At 35.2% G+C, this 24,071-nt stretch overlaps 1 protein-coding gene across 4 annotated transcripts in view; it reads left to right on the forward strand.

The window, feature by feature from the left end:
* The window catches only part of UBR1 (ubiquitin protein ligase E3 component n-recognin 1), a 71,272-nt gene that overhangs the window by 34,449 nt on the left and 12,752 nt on the right, over positions 1-24,071 (forward strand). For 2 of the 4 annotated variants that reach the window (XM_071558313.1, XM_071558314.1), the window contains exons 23-42: positions 275-377; positions 929-977; positions 2,917-3,071; positions 4,016-4,115; positions 5,753-5,862; positions 6,342-6,431; positions 7,884-8,071; positions 9,076-9,281; positions 10,223-10,316; positions 12,570-12,722; positions 13,141-13,238; positions 13,805-13,898; positions 15,193-15,341; positions 17,065-17,120; positions 17,364-17,460; positions 18,779-18,846; positions 19,723-19,873; positions 20,702-20,789; positions 22,460-22,593; positions 23,768-23,876. In XM_071558313.1, the coding sequence (XP_071414414.1) occupies positions 275-377; positions 929-977; positions 2,917-3,071; positions 4,016-4,115; positions 5,753-5,862; positions 6,342-6,431; positions 7,884-8,071; positions 9,076-9,281; positions 10,223-10,316; positions 12,570-12,722; positions 13,141-13,238; positions 13,805-13,898; positions 15,193-15,341; positions 17,065-17,120; positions 17,364-17,460; positions 18,779-18,846; positions 19,723-19,873; positions 20,702-20,789; positions 22,460-22,593; positions 23,768-23,876 (2,292 nt within the window). The remainder of the gene's footprint in view (positions 1-274; positions 378-928; positions 978-2,916; positions 3,072-4,015; positions 4,116-5,752; positions 5,863-6,341; positions 6,432-7,883; positions 8,072-9,075; positions 9,282-10,222; positions 10,317-12,569; positions 12,723-13,140; positions 13,239-13,804; positions 13,899-15,192; positions 15,342-17,064; positions 17,121-17,363; positions 17,461-18,778; positions 18,847-19,722; positions 19,874-20,701; positions 20,790-22,459; positions 22,594-23,767; positions 23,877-24,071) is intronic. The other 2 variants (XM_071558315.1, XM_071558316.1) reach the window with 1 other exon arrangement.

Below are 24,071 nucleotides of genomic sequence, written 5' to 3' on the forward strand. Positions count from 1 at the left end.
ATAAAGTTAAATACAATTTTCAGAGGTTGTATCATGTGCTGCAGATGGTATAGACTAGAGATATCTTGCTGCTGGGTGGGATTTACAGTAGTAAACAGTCTTGAAAGTTAAAAACTGATAACTGTAGTCACTGCCTGCTCTTTGTAAGTTAATGAAGTAACAGTCACTATTCCACTTCTGCTAGAAAATAAATTGTATTACTGGTTTGTTTACATTTAAAGATGTGCTGAACATACATTATTAATTTGCATGTCATGAAATATTTCTCTGTAAGGAAACCAGGTGTCTCTGGCCATGGGGTTTATGAACTGAAAGATGAATGCTTGAAGGAATTCAATATGTTCTTTTATCACTATACTAAGACGCAGCACAGCAAGGTAAGCAGATTAAGGTTCACTGCCAAGGGTTAAAAAAATAGTACATGCTTAGGAATGTCTGAAGAGTTTTGCTGAATCAAAGGAAGTAATGGAATATAAAGAAACTGATTCAGTAAATATATGCCACTAACTTCCAAACTAAATGTTCAGTGAAATTAAGATTGTCCATGCAGATTGATATGGTATGGTTTGCATTAATGTTTCCCCTATAGTGACTATTTTTGCTAAGAACAAAATATAATATAATGTAATGTAATATAATGTAATATAATATATAATACAATATAATATATAATACAATACAACATAATAATTTTACTGGGAAACTCCAAATTTTGCTTTTGTAACTTACTGAGGAAGAAAATATGTCCAATTATTTATCTCTACTACAAATTTAAATGCAATGTTGTTAAACAGATTTCAGACAAAATTCTAGTTAGACAGCCAAATATTCACTCTATATCTTGCCAGATTTCTAGTGTAGGGTTTCTCATTGTTTCCTTGCGTACTTCTGTAGAGGTGCTGATACAACAACACTGCTTTTTCTGTAGGCTGAACATACACAAAAGAAAAGAAGAAAACAAGAAAACAGGGATGAAGGTAAAAATTGGAAACTGATGAATCAAAAAATGTGATAATTTAGTAGTGTGTGTGCTTGTATGTATGTATATAATGAGCTTTAAGAGATATGACTTAATCGTGAGTAATTGAGTTCATATTATATTTGTTATGATTTCTTTTATTTAATACAAAAATAGGAGTTCTGGAATTTTTAATTTAATTTTCATCTAGACAAATAAACATGGTGTAGTACCCTTTGACAAACCCATAAACAACTCAGAGGTGTTTTGGTGAAGTAGCAAACAGGCAAAATTTCTAGGGGTTTTTTTGTGAGTCTTTTCTTCAGCACAATGTTGAGACCTAATAATGCCACGTAGGGAAGGTTGTCACAGGAACTATTAGTGCTCATATCCATTCTGTAATACAAGAATGAGACTTCAAAGTTTAATGAATAATTTCTGTAAGCTATGAGTACGTAAAACCATAAACCCCCATGTTTCTATTGTAACACAAGTGTTACTTTCCTTTTGAGTTTACTTTTACCCGCTCATGCCACAAGCATTAATTGAGTTGATATGAGGAAGACTTGGTAAACTGAACAAATAAGTGCAATGAACAGTTTAATAAAATCAGCTGTCACCTGCTTTTGTGAGTTGCAACAGATGTAATTATTTTTCTCTTACCAGGCTGCCCTTCCAGTTGAATACCTTAATCTTTACTTCCTACTTTAAGGTGTATTTTAATTTTTGTGTACAGTTAGGGGCATACCTAAGATAGTTAAAATTAATTCTTATGAATTTTATTTGCTTTGGGTTCCTTTCAGTTGAAAAACTGTGCAACTGAAAAATAATAGATTGGCATTGCCATTTAGGAGGGACACAGTTAAATTGGAAACCATACTCTCTTTGAAAGAAGTTTTATTTCCTTCTGTTGTAACTCAGAGGATCATAACACCTGAAAACTAATGAGGGTTTCTTCCTCCACTGTTCATTTATACAGTTAACAGATTTTCAACAGTACCTTCTGAATTACCCCCCCTTTCCCTTTCACTTTGGCAACTTAAAATATTACCAGGGGCATTAATTTTGTAGAATCTTAAAAAAATGCAACTATTTAGATGTAATTGTCAGAAACTCTCATTTATATAATTGGGCAGTAAGGTTCCTAAATACAAGGATAACTGTTTACATTGAAGTGTGTTCTCTTGGGGCTACATGTTCTATTGCAAGTACTTCCTGCATATTCTTTGACGAGGCTGTGTTGTCTTTGTCAGTAACATCTTACACTTCATTCAGCCTAGGTTGCCAAAAGATTGATGGTTAGAGACACCGTTCAGAGCGGTTTTCTGAAAAGAAGCATCCCGGTGCCAAAAGAAGACTTCAGTCAGTGCTTCCAGATAGTAAAAGGCTGTGGCATTAAATAAACTGCTTTTAGCAAATGCTGAGATTTCAGGTAGCTTCCAGATGAGATACCACATCACACAGTTTCAGTATTAGCTCAGAAAATGTACATAACTAGAAATGAACAGAATTCTTCTGTACCAGAAAGAATTTAGAGCTCCAGACACATGACACTGTAGTATGAGAGACTACACTTCAGAAGCTCCACTGCTCACTTTTGTTTAATGATTTGAAAACTTTGTATCTGTTGCAACACAAACTGTATGTTTAATAGTGATACATAAACAGTAAGGCAGTACAAAGTATTGACATTTGCATTTACAGATACAACTAAATACTTGTGATCACTTGTTTAGCTTAGCCTGCATGTCTTTCATATAACAACTCAGTAAAAGTACTTAGTTTTGCCAAAGATGACAACTGACTTGAAGCAAACAAATGTGTTTGAGCATGGTTATATTAGTTCAGAGGTCCTGTTTTTCTTTCACTGAGATTAGTATGTTTGTGCTCTCTACTTTCTGCCTGCAGTCTTCGATGGAATGCCCGTTCAGTAATACATTTGCACATCTGTTTTCTAGCACTGCCACCACCTCCTCCTCCAGAGTTCAGTCCTGCCTTCAGCAATGTGGTGAGGATTCTGAACTGTGATGTTATGATGCACATCGTGCGGACCCTTCTTCAGAGAGCAGTGGAGCTGGAAACCCACTTGTGGACTGAGGCCATGGTCCAAATGGTAATGTCAACCTGTGTCAGTCTTCCTATGGCCATTCCTGTGTGACCATATTAACTGCTTATGATAAGATTGGGATGTGTAAAGATGAACTTTAACTTTGAATGATAATAATTTAGTTTTTGTTCCCAAAACTGCTTTTATAAATCTTAACTGACAAAATACTTCTAATTATCTATCTCCACTGTAAAATAAAATGGTATACAAAAATATTAAATCAGGAATATTCTTTAGTTTTCTATTTTGCTTTCCTATCTTTGTTGCCTCATCACTGAAAGAGTTTCAATATGTAATTCTACTTCCATCATATTTTTCTTGAAACTTCCTGTGCAATCCAGTAGTTCTTTGATGGTCTTAAAGAAATTGGAGTTGCTTCATTTTGTAAGCTGCAAAGTCTTCAAATATGTAAATGTCTTTGGGGCCCCAGTTATGAAATAATGTAAGTTTTGTAAGTGTTTGTATGAGTTTATGGCTTACAAAATAGGAATAACTGACATTGTTGACAGGTTCTTTTGGGTACTTGGTTGATTTGTTTGTTTTCGGAGGTTGTTGTTTTAATATTTATAGAATTAGGACCTGAATGTACGGATTACTTGAATTAATCAGTTTTGTTCATTAGAGTGCATAGATTGTTTAATTGCTAATTTTTGGAATTAACCAAATGAACCAAATACAGATTTATATCAGCAAAACGACAAGCTTCACATTTTACTAATGTTAAGTGTGTGCAAGTTTATTAATTTCAGTGCAACTAACACAAAGTAAATTTGTATTGTGCATTTTTACTTCACTTTCCATGTGTGATCTCTGCACTTTTTCAGATGTTTCATCATGGATTTAGTCAGCATATAGTACAGAACTATATTCAACAGCCTTATTATATATACCAGTTTTCCTTATCTCTAGCATTGACTGGCACTTAGTATTTTTTCTCTTTTTTTTGCCAGGTTCTCCATCTCCTTTCTTTAGGGTTAATGGAGGAGAAGCAGCAGTTACAGAAGTCTCCAGAAGAAGAAGTGTCCTTTGATTTTTATCACAAAGCAACACGTATGTTTCATTTGCTTTAAAAGCACAGAGTAAATTAGGCTAACTTAATTTTATAAGGACATAAATAATCTATTCAGTGGTTTTAGTGAGAAAGATTTTACTTTTTCTTTATATTAAAACCTGAAAACATACATTTTTAAAAACAATGAAGAGACCAGGTTTGGACTAGCTTCCTTTGTTCCCAGTTGCCAGGTATGTTGAAGAGGATATGTGCTTCTCTTTTTAGGAAAGAAATTGAAAGTAATATTAGTGTTACATGACTGAAAATGGTTTTGCCTTCACAAGAACAGCATTGAAGTGGAAACTAAGAAATCCTTGAAAAATGGCAGTGGCTTTAAGAGAACTGTCTCCATCTTTTATACTCCTGAGCTACACAGTTACCGATTTGCAAATTACTCTTTTAATATCATAGTGATAATAGAAACAAAACTTAGTAGCTGTGAACTGTGCTTTTTCAAATCCCTACGAAGCACTTCCTGATCTTACATTCAGACTAGTGAGTGAGAGTTGGAATCTGCAGATTCTAAGTAATCTCTTATCTTATCTAGAGTTTCTGCTTCACCCTATGAACAAATTTTTAAAAATCCAGTTATCAAGCTAAACATAATTGTCACATGTGAGATAAAACAGAGATTAAGAATTGTGAAGTGAAATCCCAGTATCAGAAAATTGTTTAGATCGGAGAAGACCTTTAAGATCATTAGGTCCAGCTGTTAACACATCACTGACAATTGCACATTACATATATGTGTGTTTTAAATTCCTCCTACGTGAAGAAATACATAAAACCACTGAAGTGCCTTTATTTAGTATTTAAAAAATGTTGTGTTTGAAATTTTGTGAGTTAAAAGGTCTCATTTAATTCTTTTTTTCCTTATTGTTGAGCAAAGAAAAGTATCACCATTACACTGAATGTGTTTCCGTTTAAGAACCTTCATGTCAACTATATGAATAAACCAAAATCAATTATAATTGAGGTACTAGAGAACGCTTTGCAATCTTTAGTTTTGTATAACTGGAGAAACCAAAGTCCTGTTTACACATAAGAGATGCAAAAATAATCAGTATTTATGTAAGAAAGCTCATACTAAGAAGTGATTTAATAAAAAATATTATTTTTATAATGTATTATTCTCCCTGCTAAAAATGTCCAAATTAATTTCATATGGAAACTGCTGCAAAAGAAATATCGTTGAAGAGAAGGGCCTTGTTTTTAAAGCATACTTGTGTTAGAGAACCACACTGTGAACTTGTCATCAAGTTGTAAAGAAGGAAATAATTCTTGTAATTATGATAGTTTTTGGGATAGAAATAAACACACTGAGCTGTTAGCAAACTTAGGTAAGCAGTAAGAGCTTTACTGCTTCCCCTGGAAGTGAAAGAATTCTTTTTTAAGTAGAAATTATTAAGCAAACATATTCTAAAGCAGAAATTACTGATCTACAAGGGGATAGATACTGCGTAAAAGTGGAAAAACCAGATTAAATTAAACCAGAAATGTAAATAGACAGGTTGTGTTCACATATGTGTTATATAATTACAAGTATTTTAAGGTGTGTTCATGGTTGTAAATACACAAACATTTTAGAGAGTTTTTTCCCCCCCTGAAGTCCGTTTTCTTTTTTGACTTCACAAAGGAATGGGAAGCTCAGCCTTAAATGCTGTGAACGTTTTAATGCTTCTGGAAAAACTGAAGAGAGTCCCTCAGTTAGAGGCGCAGAAGGACACGGTCAATTGGATACTGCAGGTACACAAGGGGGAGATAAGTATGAGCTGATCTCAGTAATGCAGAAAGCTTTTATGAAAGATGTTATGATTCCTACATACAATGCAGCCTTTACAGCTGCAGCGATTTCTTGAGAAGTTGAATCTGTTGCAACAATCCCCCCCCCCTCCCTCCCCCAGACATTGTTTGTTGGATACTGTGTTAACACTTCCATGTCATTGTACTTGCTACTTTGAAATATTGGGTCGATTTTTGCTTAGGAAAGGACCTAAAAAATTATCTAGCTCCAACTTCCCATGGGAAGGGACATCTTCCATGAGACCAGGTTGCCCAGGGCCCCATCCAACCTGCCCTTAAACATTTCTGGGGATGAAGCATCCACAACTTCTCTGGACAACCTGTTCCCATGCTTAATGTATTTCAATATTGTCATTGTATTAGTCTATACTGTAATAAGAGCCATTGCATTTTATTTTTAACATTTAAATCTCTATTTTCAGATGTTTGACATGGTGAAAAGATTAAGAGAAAAATCTAGTTTAACAACAGTAGCAGCTGCATCAGGCTTAGAACCTACAAAAGGTGATGAGGTAATAATAAAAATAAAAGTTCAGTGGAAGCCTTGTATTTAATGTTTGATTGGCTGTTTTCAATAATATGCATAAATTTATTCTATTTTTCATAAATTAGTGCTAAATGTGTTTCATGGAATTATCAGCAGCTAATGTGTAGTTTTGGTTGTACTTTCAACTTCAGTGAAACAGCTGTGGAGGGGTGAAGGAAGTAATTTGTGTTCATTTTTCCATTTCTTATCTTTATGGTCCGACCACATTTTCTATTTTATTGTCACTGTACAGTAATTAGAAGTACAAATCCACTTAAAATGATGTCTTGTAATTTGCGTGGCCTGTCAGAGTTAATCTCCTTTGCCTTGATTGTGTAAAGACATGAGGTTTAAGTATTTATTCTATCAGTCTTTTTGCCCTTCCCTCAAAATAACTTTTTAATCCAGTGGTCAAGTGACACAATGAAATGGAGATTTCAAAGCTTACTGCAGTCCTAGGGGGTTGTTTTTTTCAATTGGCAGATGAACAGAAAAGAAGACTCTAATTACCCTGAGACAGTATGCAAAAACAGGCCAGTTTGCTCTTTGTTTGGTAACTGCTTGCTGCCAGACAATCTCTTGGCTGGTCATTGCATGCGGAGCTCCAAACTTACCACTGCTTGCACTTCTTTTCTGAGGTACATGTCATATGATATCTTGTAGGGTATCAAACAAAACAGAACAGTCAGTAAGAAATTAGTCTCTTACAGTTCCACTACTTGGGGAGCAATTCATTGTTGTTTGAATTCCTCAGAAAGTAACAGTGTTGTGAATCGAAGCAATATATATAATACTGAATTTGTCTCTTAAATAACTCCTCTTACAGGAGGTGTTAAATTCTCTAGGCTTTAATTAAATCTACTTATGCTTTTTGAATTCTACATTTCTAAAGCATAGAAATACTTTATTTATAGTCTTTGAAAACATGTTAGATGAGTAAATACTGGAAGAATAGTGAAAATACACAGATGCAAAAAAAGCTGCTACATTTGTTGTGTCATTGATAGAAAGTTCAAGATAAAATTTTATTCAGTTTCTGCAAGGGGGATACTGAATATTCAGTAGGGGTTTTCCTAATGGGGAGAATAACAAAACACTGGAGCAGGCTTGTGATGTTCACCTCACTAAAATTTCTTAAGAACAGACAAATACTTGGTTAAAATGGCTCAGGTATTATTGGTCTTGTGTTTGGGTTGTGTGTTATACTAGTGACCTTTTGTGGACCACAAAAGTACAGTTCTAGGTTCATTAACATGGTCAACACTTAAAGATTTGAGCTTTATTTATTTTTCAAATAGCAGTTACATTTTTTAACTCGTTGAAGTGTTGTCGGTTCAGGAATTTGGTGTCACTGGTTAGAATACCTGTAGTTGGGGAGACTCTTCTCATTTTTTGATGTTCTCAGTTGCCTGTGACTTCTTTATTCTCTTGTTGTAAGACACAGAGCACTCAGGATAAAGAGAAAGCTGAGCGGAAGAGAAAGGCAGAAGCAGCAAGGCTGCACCGGCAGAAGATAATGGCCCAGATGTCTGCACTTCAGAGGAATTTCATTGAAACCCATAAGCTCCTGTATGAAAACACACTGGAGGCCCAGGGGAAAGAAGATGCTATTATGGAGGAAGAAAGGTGAGAAAAAAGACATGCAGAATTGTGGTGGTAAGAGTTCATTACCTGCTACATAAATTAATTATGCTGCATCAAGTATATAAGTAGGTTCAAGGGACAGATTGTGTCATTCCAGTCAGCAAACTTGTGTCTCTACTTACTTTTAAGTCATCTTCTGTTAAAGAAGTATATGTAAACTAGTATGTGTATGCTGATATAAGAACAGTGGATCATTTTGTAGAGCAGTGTAAGGTAAACTGTTAAAAAAGATCAGTTATTCAAACGGTGGGTACTTACATTGCTTGTTAAAAAACTGGTAGAAAGCTGCTGAGCTGGCAACACTTATCTTGGAGGTGAACATCTGTCTACCTTATATGAAAATTTAAGTGTTTTCTTTGGAAGGAATCTGAAAGCCAATGTTTCAAGTTGCAATGAAGAAAATATGCTTCTTATAGCTCAAATCGCTGATATTTCTGTTTGTTAGGTTTTAAAATCTTACTTTATACTGAAGATGTCTGGGTTAAATTGGTTATAATTTTGTTGATATGGATTGCTCCTCTTGTAGAGATCATTCAACAGTATAGTGTACCTAATACAGCTCACAATTTCTGTATAATTGGGGCTTCACCAAACTAACCTGGAAAATAGAATAGCTGCTAGAAGAAAAGTGTAGATCTCTTCATGTGCTTTGGTATTTAATGACTCATGTTCTGTAAATCATTGTTGAACTCTGGAATAGGGAATATTTAAAAATTATATGGAAGCTTACTGTATCCTGAAGCATTGGTTTAAGGTAGTGGCATTAATTTTCAGTATCTTTTCTTCAAGAATGGGAAACAATTTTAATGTGTCTATAAGATAAAAATATATTTGTTCTAATCTGCATTAAATACAACTTATTGAATTTCCTGCTTTCTGAATCTATTTCACTGTGTTACTCTTATGTTAGCTGTAATAACTTGTTATTAAGTTTATTTAGAAAAAGCCTTCTGATTGTTTTCTGTCTGTCACTTACGGTCTTACAGCATGTCTTCAACAATTGATTACTCCAGAATTGCTTTGGGTCCCAAACGAGGTCCATCTGTTGCTGAGAAAGAAGTCTTGACCTGTATTCTTTGTCAGGAGGAGCAAGAAGTAAAGTTGGAAGGTGCTGCCATGGTATTATCTGCCTGTGTCCAGAAATCAACTGCCTTAACTCAGAATAGGAGCAGAATTCTTGAACTCTCAGGGGGTATGTGATTTTTGTTCTTTTAGATTACAAGCAGTTCTGTACCTAGAGCTCATACCATTTGAACCAATTAAACTCTTGTGTTTGGCTAGAAAAAGAGGGTGAAAACTTCTAAATTGTTCTAAAATCCATACTTTAAAACTTAAATGAGAAGTATGTGAACATTTAGATTTGTTGTTGGAGGAGATCAGAAAATGCTTCAATCTCACAAGAAGATTTAATCAAACATGTATTTGGTAAGAGTAGTTGCCCTGGGAAAAAATCCAAGACTGTTCACAGTTCCTGTTTGTTTAACTACAACAGCAAATTTTCCCAATATGGAGGAAATAAAAGAGCATTATCAGAGGCCAGTGTGATATCCTGAAAAGGCTTTGGGTGTTTGTTTTGGTTTGGGGTTTTTTTCCCTTCCCATGTCTGGGAAATAATAAAGGCAACAATATAAAAAAGTAGAAAATTGCAAGCAAGGGTTATATGATATCATCTGATGAATGAAAAAAAATGAATACAAGAAAATTACACAAACACAAGGGTTAGATTTGTGTAATAGCATATTGGTAGTGGGAACACAAGACCAACCAGAATTTTTTTTTAAGTAGCAGTTGATTAGACATGATAGACATTTTGATGAGTTACTTTAGGGAAAGAAAATAAATATAAGGTTAAGGGAAAACTTAAGTACTCACTAACATTTTTGCATTTTTCCTCTCTTTTTGAAACAAGAAAATTAATAATATTTCAAGACCAGATGCTCTGAGATTTTAATTTTAAAAAGAGAGAAATACAGTCCAGAATGGGATAAAAAAGTTGAAACAGTACCTGGATAACTTCAGTGTATTCACCTTGACAGTTACTAATATTGCATAGTAATAATGAAAGTACTATCAGAACCATTGTCATCCCTATAATATTTTACTGGTTTTTTTCTTTATGCTATGTCTTTCCAGATACACTAGATCCTCTCTTCATGCACCCTGACTTACCTTGTGGGACCCACACAGGAAGCTGTGGGCATGTGATGCATGCAGCTTGCTGGCAAAAGTAAGGATGTGTCAGATGTGCCTTTGCAGCCTTTTAATGATTTTTAATTAATCTGTTTTCCTAATCATTGAAGTGCATACTGAAAATACAGTACAGTAAATGGATATTTAATTGAGGGATCAAAACTGTTTGTACTTGTGTAAAACTGAAACTCGATGAAGAAAATCATCATCAAAGTTCTTAGGGCCCTCTATGACCCAAAGAAGAATCTCTAAGTAGTTACCAATTTATGGTAATAAAGCCAATGGTGTAAAACTGGTCAAGAATAAGAAACCATATCTAGTAGGTTTAATTTTAGCAGTCCAGTGAGAACCAGTAAAAATCTTCCAGGTCAGCATTCAGAAGTAACAGTACATTGAAAGTCTGTCACCAGGTCTTACTTGAAGGATGAAACTGACTTATTCCAGTGGGTCATTCCGTGAGATTCTTCCCTGTAGAACAGAATAGAAGATGTGTGGTTAAATCTACCAATACTTGTTCATGACCCCTCCTGTATCAGTGAACAAACCCGTAATAAGAAGTTAGAATTGATACAGTGACTATAAACAGTACTAGACTTCTGTGGTTTGGGGGACCCACAGTTTAGGCCAAGTGTGTTGGATTAGAATGCAGCCTGAATATTAAAAGATCAAGTTCCCTAGCTTGCAGAATAGTTACTCTGCTTTTGACTCCACAAAGATCTGACAAGTCTCAAGAAGATAAATAGTGTGAAATAATGATAGAAATAGTCCCAGTGAAGTATTAACAACACAGAGAGTTGGGTCATGCAATTACAAGCTACTCTTTGTAGATACTTGTTATAGACAGTCTCTTGAGGTTTATTGTGTAGTACTTGCGCTATTTTACTTCACAAAAATATTCCTAAACCTCTAGTGTTTATATGTGTGTATGTAGAGTTGTTTTACAGTGAAACATCCGTACAGAGTAAGTAGGTGCACACACACAGAATGACCTGGAAGTATGTTCCTTGAGTATAATACATCTGCTCTTGGCAGATCCATCTACATCTGCGTAGATCTAAGTAGTGCAAGAGTGGAGCTCAGTTTCCTTGCACTTTTTAAGAAAAGATGACTTGCTCTATGGGTTAATGGGATTAAAATGGACAACAGGCTCTTCTCATACAGGATGGCACAGAAGGTTTGAGTATAGTCTTTTATTTATTACATAAAAGACATTCTAACTTACTAATATTCCTCCCAACAATGCCTGCCATACCTCTCTATGTGCAGCCTAAAAATACTGCCAACCCTCTAAAACAGTACATGTTCAAATGAATGGAATATCCTTGTAGTTGCCATGTGTAAGGAAGAGTAGTTGCTTGCAAAAAGTAATTGATTGAATGTGGGGGAAGTAAATGTATCATTTTATTGTGACAGATACTTTCCTAAATATTCTGTATTTATTAGAACTTCTGCAGAGGCTCCTGCATGCTCACTTCCCCTCATTACATAAATGGGATCTTATTGTATTCCCTTAAGGTGTATGATTTAAAGCACAAAAAAAAAAAATCTAGCTTTTACCTCGATGCACAAGTTAGATAATTTCCTGTCTCTCTAAAGTCCTACATACCCAGTCTGGATATGGAGACGGAATTTATTTGTGTATATCCAGACAAGAAGATTTAAGTGCTGATCATAATAATACCACTGAGACAATAATGAAATTTGAAGGGGCAAACTGCCACTGAAGGGGCAAAATTATATATCTATAAAAAGATCATAGTAATTTCTTAGTTTCCTTTTGAGTTTAAAATAGCTGGAGTGTGAAATCATAATATAAATGATCCTCTCTTCCTATTAAAAGAAGGCTACAATTTCATTGCCTAGTCGTGAGATTCAGTCGTTGCAATGAATAGGTGATTATTTGTGCATTGCTACCAGTATTTTTTTGTAAAATTAAATAACAGTATGTGCAATCCCTGTTTCAAATTTACTGTAATGAATTGCATATGAGAGATGTTAGATACAATGTTTCATTGTGTTGAAGATAAGGGGGAAGAGTAGAAAACATAGACTGCTTATCTGTAAAATGTGAATGAAATTTAAAGGGATCTGGTAAGTATGGAAAACTTGCCATCATTTTTCCATCAGTGCTATCCCATGCATTTTTGCATGAGTTCATCCATGTGCTAAAAGGTTTGATTATTTTCACATCCAAGGAAGAGACTTGTTTGCTATATGGTAATTGAACATTAGTTTTTGTGTCTCATTTGAGCTGTTCCATTCTCTAGTAATTCCCTTTTCAATGTTGCAGGTACTTTGAAGCAATGCAGCTGAACTTCCGCCAACGTCTGCATGTTGAACAGATATTTGATTTGGAGAATGGAGAGTATCTCTGTCCACTCTGCAAATCTCTGTGCAATACTGTGATTCCCATCGTTCCATTGCAGGCTCAAAAAATAAACAGGTGAAATACCAGATTGCATAATCTTTAATTTAAAAAACGTGTAAAAGTTACTTTGGGGCTGGTCAGCTTTTCAAATTTTTGGAAGGAAAACTTGGTTTGAGCTCTTATTATAAAAGACTGCATGTCTCCTTATTGATTATTCAGCCAAATATACTTCTTTTGGCCGTCATTTTTTTATTTTTTAAGAAAAATTTTTGGATTAGCTGTTCTTTGGAGCTGATATCAAATGAGCAAGTACCTCGATGCAGTATTTAGCCTAACACTTCATTTTGTACTGTTTGCTCAAAATTTATGAAGCCAGTAAAGCCAGGCCAATACTGAGTTAATGTGTGTGGACCTAATTGTGTCCTCTGTTTTTAAAGTTAAGGTGATTCTTGCGAGTGTTAAAGTAAAACTTGCTTTCTATTTTTGTTTTCAGTGAGGATGCAGAGGCAATAGCTCAAATCCTGTCCCTAGCTAAGTGGCTGGAGATTGTCACAGTCAGGATATCAGGCTACAGTGTGAAAAATGCTAAAGGTTTGTTATCTTAATTTTTAAGCTATTTTGTGGGATATATGTCAAAACATGTTTCAACTAATACCAACAGAAAGCTTAAAATAAAGAATACATTTTGCCATCAATCAAGACAATATCAAATCAAGCTGGGGATAAAGTCATGGCCCTTTCTCTTGATTTCAGCATCCTCACCAGTTTTCTGGTTTCTGTTAAATTCTTTCCATCTTTTTTGTAGAAAAAATTATGTACATTTGGAGAGAATATCAACAAACTAATGTAGAGTTAATTAAACTTTTGTATTGTCTTTGATGTAGTAAAAAAGAGAAACTAAATTAAAAAAGCCAAAATAAAAATACATTTGAGTCTTTAGAAAACAGAAAGTACAGAGAATCAACTAGTGTTTTGGGGAATGGAAGCAAATGTTACTTCAAGGGGGAATTGTACAAGATATTCTGGCTGGTGAGGTGGGTTTACAATTATTTTCAAATTGGTTTAAAGTAAAAAGAAGACTCACTTCTGTTAGACTGCTATAAAAACTGTAACAACTTGATTGCTTTTTAATGTGGATCTATTTTTTTTTCTGGAAGGAGAGAAGCAAAATCTTCCAGCTTTCACCAACAAGGGAATGGGAAACTCTGCTTTGGAATTCCATTCCATCCTTAGTTTTGGAGTTCAGTCCTCGTAAGTGTTGCTGGAAGTGTTTTCTGCATTATTTTAATTCTCCCTAAAATATTTTAGGTATACTTCAGAATTTGTATTGAAGAAAAGACATACAATTTTTTCAGTCTGAATAGGGGTTTACTTATTTTTTTCCATAAGCATTCATGGAATATCAGATCTGTGCGGACCTAGGTGGACCTTTTGGTCAAATCCAGTCTGGTAGTTTTTATATTCTTGGTACAAAGCTAGAAGTCTGGAATGTCCTAATCCACAATTCCAGTGGTTTAGGTTACTTGGTGTGCTTCTAGGCAAGTTATTTACTGTTGGCCTGTGTTAATTTTCCTGCCACATGTCTGTTTTGGGCATAGATTTCACTTGGTTTTGGATGCAATAATGTAATACGGATTACTCAGAGGAGCAGGACTGTGTTTCTGTTCCAGGGGACCAAAGCACTTGTCCACTAAAACAAAATGAATGGGTAATACTTTTCAAGTGTGCTCAACTGTCTAATTTCTTTTTAGATCACACTCTAAGTACTCCTGCTAGTTCTGACTGACATCATAATTAAGTACTCACACAGACCTGTTACTTACAAAAATATCGTCAGAAAGTTAAATTTATTCATGATAACTGATATCCATGGGAAAGATTCTGTAATTGGAGCTTAAGCAGTGTGGTGTTAAATTATGAACCTGGCTAAACCCCAGACTTTGTGGTGCAATTGTTTAGTCTCTAGAGATAAGGAAAATTAATACAAGTGTCATACATTTCTGATAAAAAGTTCTGTGCATGACTTTGAAAAAAACACACAGCCATTAAAACTGCTAAACACTTTTCTGCACAAAACTGCATTTACATAAACTAACCTAATGTCATTTGAAAAGAGCTTAAAGGCTAAAAGTGTTTTAAAATAGGTTTGAAATACCCTTCTTTCCATTTCTAGTACCTTCTTATTTTCACTTCAGCACTTATGATTAGTTTCTTAAAATGTTTGTTTTCATTTTATTTTACTTGGATTTAAATGCTTGCATTTTTCACATACAAGTTGTAATGTAATACAGAAACAATCTCTTCCCAGCCTGGCAGCTCTTAATCACTGAGTTTGTAGAGCCTTTTATGTCAAGGTACTTGTTTACTACTGGAAACTGGTGATTGTTTTTTCTCCTCTGTATAGACAGAGGGTCTGTGTGTTCAAGATTTCTTTTATAGATAACTGTCCTGGTTTGGACTTAGACTTCATCAGTGATTGCTTGGCCAGTAAGGAATGAACACTGTTAGTAACTGAGACTGAAATTGCCTCATCTTGCTTTTGCAGAGCCAAGTACTCGAGCAGTATCAAGGAGATGCTTATTCTCTTTGCCACCACCATTTATAGAGTTGGGCTAAAAGTTGCTCCAAATGAAGCTGATTCCCGAATTCCTATGATGACGTGGAGCACATGTGCGTTTACCATCCAGTGTATAGGTAAAGTATAATTTGGGTTTATTCCTTCTAATGAACTGAAAAATTTACTGGCTTGATCATATAATTTTATGCAATCTGATTGTATAAATAACAGTAGCAATGTGTAATAGTATAGCAAAGTATATTCTTGCAATTCCATATATAATAATAGAATTATAATCTATAATCTGAGAAGGCAGGGAGTGATCATGTTCCACGTTACTAATTGTAACATTGAACATACTCAATTAATACCTTCAGGTTGCCAAAGATCATTGACCTGCAGGCATCTCCTGTACAGTTAAACATCTAACAGCTCTGAAATAGTGCTCCCTCTCTCATTATTTGTGTTTTTGTCTGTATTCTCAAAGGATTCTCATGGAATTTGTAGAAGGTGGTCTTTTGTGTTCTGAAATTGCTAAGTAGATACCTGGTAGAAAAAGCAAACAATCAAAAAATACCCACCCAAAACCAACCAAACATTCTCTGCCATGTATTTCTGAAGTAAAAAAAGTACCAGAAAACGTATTGCATTTTTGGTGATAATGTACCTGTTTATCTCTTTTCATTTCTGTACTATATCCACAAGTAAGTTCGTGTAATAACAATGAAGCTGTAGATAAATCTGTAGTGGCCTCCAGGTAGGGAGAAAGGCGAGAGCTAAGTCTGAAATGGGTGATGGAGGAATTGAGAATGTAATTGTACATCTCCATAAATATGATCTGCTAAGTGTACCATTTTTCCTTGGTGGAAGCTGTTGAGCTACAAGTGTATTTGCCTTAAATCTATAGTGGACTAGACCCAGCTGGAGTATTAGTAGTTTAAAAGGTTTTTAGGAGGATGGGGAATATTCTGGTTAGGCAGAAATAGTCACGAAAATAGATTGCGTCTTTTTAGTGATGAAAAGAAACACACCCAATAAAACCACCCCAACATAACAAAAACCCTCCAAATACAAACCTCCCAATGAAAACAAAAAAAATTTCCAAGTGTACTGGTTCATCTCTGAGAAGTAACTAATGCACAAAACCATTTGAATTGACACCTTTTTACTCAATTGAGTTAATTTTTCTTATTTTTGTTGGCTTATGTTCTCTATTCCTTCAGAACCAATGCACTTAGGGAGGAAGACTAAATTGTATTTCAGCTTAGCAATTTCATTTTTTAAATATTTTTGTTAAACTACAGTGAAATGCAGAAGGGTGAATTTTGCCCAGTTTGTCCAGGGAGGTTGTGGACACCCCAGCCATGGAGGTTTCAAGGCCAGGCTGGGTAAGGCCTTGAGCAACCTGGTCTAGTGGAAGGTGTCCCTGCATGTGGCAGGGGAGTGGGGACTAGATGAACTTTAAGGTCCTTTTCAGCCACTTAACGTTCTATGATTCTTTGATAAATCTGGGGGTAAGATGGATATGTAGCATCCCTGTAAAGGTAACTTGTTGCTTTTGAGCATTGCATAAGGGTACCTGAAAATAATACTAAATCCAGAGAGAGAATATGTTACCATCTTTCATGTGAAACAATGTTCCTTTAAATCCTTAGTTAGCAAGATTTGAAAACTTGAAAATTTTTAAAAAGCTCACTACAACTATTTATCTGGGAAACATACAGTGCCATTTAGGATAGTTTAAGAGAATTCTCATCAGAATGAAGTTAAGCTTTAAAAAGAAGTACATATCTTAAGAATAAATTGATATTAGGTGCTGTAGAACAAAGCAACTTTATTTTTTCTGTGTTTAATTTCAAGAAAACCTCTTGGAAACAGAGGGGAAGCCTTTATTTGGATCTCTACAAAACAGACAGGTATGGACAAGTATGATACACAATGTATTTTAAATAGAAAATTTATTGAGGGAAATCTCTCAAAATGTTTAGATTGGTATTGTAAAGAGCACGTTGGAAGAATAATATTTCTACTTACATGTGAAATTTCAATTCATTTATCAATGTGTTTTCTGTTTGTAGAAGTAGATGCGTTTTTACAATTTCATTTCTCTCTTATGTCTACCCTTTTTTCCTGTTCAACCGTTTTCTCTTGCGCTCTAGCACAGTGGCCTTAAAGCATTAGTGCAGTTTGCAGCTGCTCAGAGAACAACATCACCACAGGTCCTGATTCAGAAACATCTGGTTCGTCTTCTGGGAGGTACTGTGTTCCTTTTATTCACAACCTTTTGTTTTACAGGAGTTTCTGTTCCAAAATGGCACACACATTAATAAAGCAGAGAAGGAAGGGTCAGGCTGCTTGACAGCAGTGCTAACTTCAGTTTCTCTAATGTTGCCTGAAATCATGAGGTGTTGGTGGAACTTAAGGAATCAAAAATTCTGTTAACTAATATCACTGACTTACCCAAAAAGTCCTCTATCCCAGATTACATAGGCCTAGAGATACTGAGATCTGGCATATTTACAGGTGGTTAACAAACTATTTCTGGCAGTGTTCAAAATTACTCAAATTCTGTTCTGAAAAGGTGCATAAAGCCATAAAATGGGTATTTCTCTTTCAATTGTGAGGCACCATCTTCTCAGCATGAGAAGTCAAGTCTTTGGAGAGGCCTCATTGTGACATTCCAGTATCTTAAGGGGGCTTATTAAAATGAGGGAGAGGGACTTTTTAAACAGGTGGAGAGAGTGACAGGACAAGGGAAAAGAGTTTCAAACTGAAAGAGAGCAGGTTTAGATTGGAAGTGTGGAAGAAATTCTTTACTCAGAAGGTGGTCAGGCACTGGAACGGGTTGCTCAGAGAAGTTGTGGGTGCCCCATCCATGGAAGTGTTCAAATCCCAAGTTGGGCACAGCCCTGAGCAACCTGGTCTAGTGAGTGGCATCCCTGCCCTTGGCAGGGGGGTTGGAACTGGATGATCTTTAAGGTCCCTTCCAACCCAAACCATTCTAAGATTCTGTGATTTATTTTTTTTTTAGTACTTCCAAAAGGCTGCTTGCAGCCTAGTTTAAGATGTTTTGTTCTCTCGGAGAGCTAGTTTGAGGCACGTAACTGTCCTTCATGTTTCATACTGATTAGGTTAGTATGGTGGCCTTTGTGAGCCCCACTCTTGGATTTGCCTTCTGTTTGGTGAGGTTGTTAGATGTGGTTCTTAGGGTTTGTATTGGGAGAGGTTGTGAGGCACCCAGTGTTGCAGTGCCTAAGTACATTCACCATTAACAGTGTACATTATTAGAGCTTATTACCTTTATTAGAGAAATAAATCGTAGATTTCTAAATCAGAATTTTGAAGACATGTTAATTAAAATTGTGAGCTCTTTGGGCATGTGGAGGTAGCTAAACAATCAATTACAGAAGTTGTAAGCAGTTAATTGAATAGATACTTGGTTCAAGAGACTTGGACATTTTTTCTATGAAAACATTGTCATGATAGACGCTCTAAAATCAGATTCTGAAACCTCAGTTCAATTCAAAAGAAGAAAATATGTATCAAATGTATAACTGATATCTCTGTTTTGTAGTTCTCCTACCAAACTTTAAAGTGGAGGACACTCCATCACTCTTAGAAGTAGATATATTCCACATTTTGGTAAGCAGGTTTATTTTATTCTTCATATTAATACTTTCTTTTGAGCATAAATTTCTATGGACTTTACCCTATAGATAGTCCTGCATTACCTGTTCTCTTGCATGAGTCAAATGATTATACATGAGCAGCAATCAAATTACTACTGTATGTGTTTGGTTTTTGTTCTGCTGTTCTTCTAATTTTTAAGTCTTTTCTGTCTTGCTCTTAGTAAATTTCATGCTTGCAGTCTCAATCTTTACCTCCTCCATTGTAATTAAACATAAAAAACCCCTGAGAAATGCACCCACTCAGCTTCTTTCCCTCAGTTTCCCTTTGTCTTAATTGGTATCTCGTACCTTCTGACTCCTTCATATTCTCTGTCATTACCTTCTGTACTCTCCTTGGCCTCTTCTTTCTGTTCTTAATACAAATCTGTATTATAGTTTCTTCTGCTGTTAAAAAAACCCACAAAAAAGCACAAAAACAATGAAAAAATCCAACAAAACCAAACTCACCAAATAAAATCTGTTTTACCCTGGTTGCCTTTCTATCTAATGCTTAGTCTTGCTTCTCACTTTTTTCAGTGTGCTTTGTCTTACATCAAAGAACAGAAAATAAGCTCTTTAGGAACTGGGAAACCTGTGCTGGTGAATCCCTAAACTGGCAATTACAATGAAAGTATATCTGAGTTTCCTACATGCCAGGAGGCAAAAATGGTTAATACTTCCCAGTTATTTTTTCTATAGTTCAAATTAAAACTAGCAAAATGAATTAACATATTTAAATAGTCTACGGAAATGAAATCTGAATGTGTAGTGAAAATATAATTTTTATTATCCTCAGAGTTATTACCAAATTCTTGTTCCTTTAATACTTGCCTCTTCGTTTTTACTGTAGGTGGGAGTTGTGTTATCTTTTCCGTCTTTATATTGGGAGGATGCTGTAGACTTGCAACCTTCATCTATTAGTTCAGCCTATAACCACCTCTACCTCTTCCATCTGACAACACTGGCACACATAATGCAAATTGTCATCTCTTCAGCAACAGGTAGAGGTCTATTTGGGTTGGATTTTTCTGGCATTTTTACAGAGTTTCTCAAAAATAATGGATTAATGCCCGTAGTGTTTTCCAGATATCAAATTTCTCTTAAGTTACAATGCTAGGTAGGAATAACTGTTTTCTGGTAAAAAATAAACAGCTTCAGAGTGTTTTATTAAATCAGTTTGGTGTGCTTAGCCTAAGAAAACAAAGTAGTTACTGATTTATTAGTACTTGCTCCAGTCAGTCATTTCAGAGTGGTAACTTATCCCTCTTCACTCCTTGTAGGACAAGCAAAGCTCTGCCGAGAAGCATCACTGAGTAGTGCAGGGACAGACAGGAACTAATTTTTGCTTTATCCTTCAACCTCATAAATACCCAGATCTGAAATACAGAATCCTGTAAACTGATAGGAAAGAATTTCACTTGTCTCTGTATTTCATAATACTGTTAAAAAAACTGTCAGTAACTTATAGGCTTTCTAGCTACTGCTTTCCTTTTTCTTCAGCATGATGGGAATGAAAAATAACTTCAAAAATTTTAAAAAAATTTCTGTAGCTTAAACTATGTAGGACAACAGCTGCAAAGGTCTAAGGGAAGGAAGCAATTCTTTACATGAGGATGACCAACGCCATAAGTAATTCTAATTCTTCCTTATAGCATACAGTCTTAGGAGAACATTTTTAGGCAGAAAACAGAAAATATAAAAGAATTAAACAAAATAAAGTGAAAATACTTCTGTAATGCAATAAACTAAAAAAGGTTCAGTATATATAAAAGAGTAGTGTATCACAATGATGGAGTGCGTTTACAGTGGATTCATCTTTTTGTCTGCAGAATCCCCCAGTACTTGCTCACCTGAAAACAGTGAGGAGGCACAGTCTGCACAGTCTTTCTGTAGAGAAGTTTGCCAGTACACTAGTGGGTAAGTAGCAGTTCAGTTGTAGCATTAGATTTTCCTGGAAAGATGGCAATCCATGGGGATTGACCTGCACTAACACAGAAAACAGGAAAAAACAGATCCGTTTGGTATGGGCAGAGTTAGCACAATGCCTTGTGCTTGCTTCCCATGTTCCTGAACACAAACCAGGGAGAGAAACAGTTTTAGTTAAGTATCTACTCTTTGTGTACAACAGAGCAAATTATTAGACTGAGGATGAAAAAATAGCTGTATCCATTCTGGGGAGAAATACAACCAACTACAGCATTTATTTTTTCTTTGCTTTGATTCTTTTATTTTAGACCGCTGGCATAATAGATGGAATCCAGAATGAAGGACACAGTTTACTATAAAAAGGGGAGAAAGTGCAAAGTTGAACACAGTTGTTCATTTGAGTGTTAGTGCCCATCTTTCAGATTTTTCTGATAGATTTTCTGATGCAGACTCATTAGCACTTCAGTGCCTGTGTGAAATCAACTAGAAAACATGAATGCATCCTCTACAAACTCTGCTTTGATATATCGTCACCAAGGCTGGTTGCAAAGATATATTTCTCAATGACTGAAAATGACACTTTTCTAAAAGTTTTGCCTAAATTTTTAAACATTTGACATTTGGTATTTAAATCATAGGAGGATTTTTTTCTGAGGCATGAGCTTAGAATCATAGGTACTGTGCATTTTGGAAAAGTGTGTTACTGTACCAAGATGCCGAGGTACAAAATGAAATGCCAATCTTTAGGCAAGCCAGCCCTGATAGTTTTGGTGTTTCAGTTTCTGCATAAGTATTTTCATCTAACTCTGACCTATCTGTGCTTAAACAACACATTCTGCATAATAATTTTGCAATGGCCTGTGATGTTATAATATGGCTTGATAGGTTCTTCCTTACCAAGTACTGGTCAACATTTGTGTGAACTACTTGTTCACATAAATGTGAATTTAACTGTTTAAAATTTTGAGAAAACAATAACAGGGTAAGCAAGTTAATTTTACTCTGAAATTTAGACTAAATGCTCATACTGCACAAATGACTAGAATAACTACATGAGTATCACTGCAGTGTTTTTTGTCAAAAATTGGGTTGGTATAGCTTTATTTTAAACAATCTGAGTGTTAGTGTTGTGACTTCCATAATGAAGTATGAGTTACTAATTCTTTTATTCTGCTTGGGTTTTTGTTCCTGGAGAGTATTTATGCTGGTTTTATGTGGGTTTTTTTCTCATTTTTAACTGTATTCATCAAAACACCTACTGAATCAAAAATTTTCACTATTTCAAAAAGTTGTTGACTTTTGATAATAAAAAGCAACCAGTGTAAGAATCAATTGCTTTGTGTGATGCTGTGTTGCACAGTTTATATCAGGTTATCTCGTGAAGCCTAGAGATGGACAGCAATGTATTTCATAATCCTGAGGAAAATAAAAGTTGACATAATTTGGAGACTTACCGTAAGTGTTGTACATAAACTCTGTACTCATTCCTCAGGCAAAGGGGAAGTTGGAAGTTAAGTGCTGGTGGCTGTTTCACAGAATTTGGGGTGCATCAGTGTTGCTTCTGCACAGCTCTCATTCTACCAATGCTAGCCAAAATGTGAAAGTGCTGAAAGGATTTGCAATGTGAATTACTGCAGCTATTTCTCATTTATGTGTTACAGTTGCTTTAGTCAGGATATTCCAGGCTGGCTTGTGTGGGATTGTGTTAAAAAAGGCATCATGCCTTACCTTCGTTGTGCTGCTTTATTTTTTCATTATTTGCTGGGAGTTTCTCCACCTGAGGAACTACTACAAGGTAAATATGAGAAAACAGATGTATTATATGTATCACTGTTTACGCTTTTCTGAAAGAATTTTAAATGTTCACAATAACTTAATGATAGTCAATACATTAAAATAAGACTTGGAAAGTAAAGGAATTGCTAATTTGTATAGGTAGAGACAGGTATGAGAAACTGAGTTGTCTTGGTCTTACTTCTGAGTAGGTGAAAATGTGTGAACTATCAGTGATGTAGTGGCAGTAAGTATTTGTGGATACAAAGATTCTGTGATTTAAGGATAACTGTAGGCATTTAGATCACCTGAGAAGTGGCATGGAGGGTATTTTAAAAACCTCCAAACATTTTCATGTAGTTGCTAATGATGGTAAATGCTAAAGATAAAAAAGCCAAGAAGAAATAAAGCACATTATAAAACTGGCACCTCTTCCTTATAGGATCCTAATGTGTTACAGATACTGGAACCAAAACCAGATGTTTTGTCTTCTCTCCGAATGTGGGGAAACACAGAATCATCAACTATTTGGAAAGGAGACCAAAATATCTATGAATAACTGAGACAAAATGTAACATACATAACATATAGAAGAAAAATATCAAGTCAATTTACATAAACTGTGAACTAAATTTGCATTTTATTAAAATATATGAATCAGAATCTGTGCACTTTGGGATATGCTATTACCCTTACCATTAGTCTGGAACTTTGATTCTGTAGGGAAGAGTCTTTCTGGTGAACCAAAAATGCCATTTTTTGTAGCAGAGATAATAAATCACTACCCAGAAAATGTTAGCACTGATGTGATTGTAGCAAAATTTAATATCATTGAAGGCCATGAGGGTAGTGAAAAGCTAAAATGCAAGTAGAGAAATCTACTGCATTTAGATGTGTTACATATTATGCAGTAATTTAAGCAAGGAATTCTGTTATTACAGTAACTTATGCATGACTAAAAATTATTTAAAATATATATCACATTTGTTTAAGCAGATTAAGCTAATCCAAATTATTACAGCTCTCATTAAGTCAGTGGAGTAACATCCAATTGTGCTAGCTGGGAGCTATGCTGAAGCTGTAGGATACACACTACTCTGTGGAAAAGGGATCAGGAGCATCCTGGTTTTGAGTGTATTATTCAGCAGTGCTGGAACACTTACACAGTTATTCATGTTTTCTTTTTTCTTTTGCAGATTCTGAAGAAGGGCAATTCAAGGCACTTTGTAGTTACCTCTCTCTACCTACAAATTTGTTCCTGCTCTTCCATGAACATTGGGACACAGTAAATCCATTGCTTCAGAGGTACTAACTGGGACAGGCCATGTTTTTCTGTTGTGATTCCATATGGTAATTCTGGATCAAATTTGTTAGTAAATGGTTGAGCTCAAATTCATACTGAAGTTCTAAACGTTTGTTGTGCATAGGTACACCAAATCTCTTGAAGGCACTCCAAAAATGTAAAACATTCTGTATTTTATGGTAATTCCAATACTAAAT

Source organism: Pithys albifrons, chromosome 6 (genome assembly GCF_047495875.1).
Source record: "Pithys albifrons albifrons isolate INPA30051 chromosome 6, PitAlb_v1, whole genome shotgun sequence".
Classification (NCBI taxonomy): Eukaryota; Metazoa; Chordata; class Aves; order Passeriformes; family Thamnophilidae; genus Pithys; species Pithys albifrons.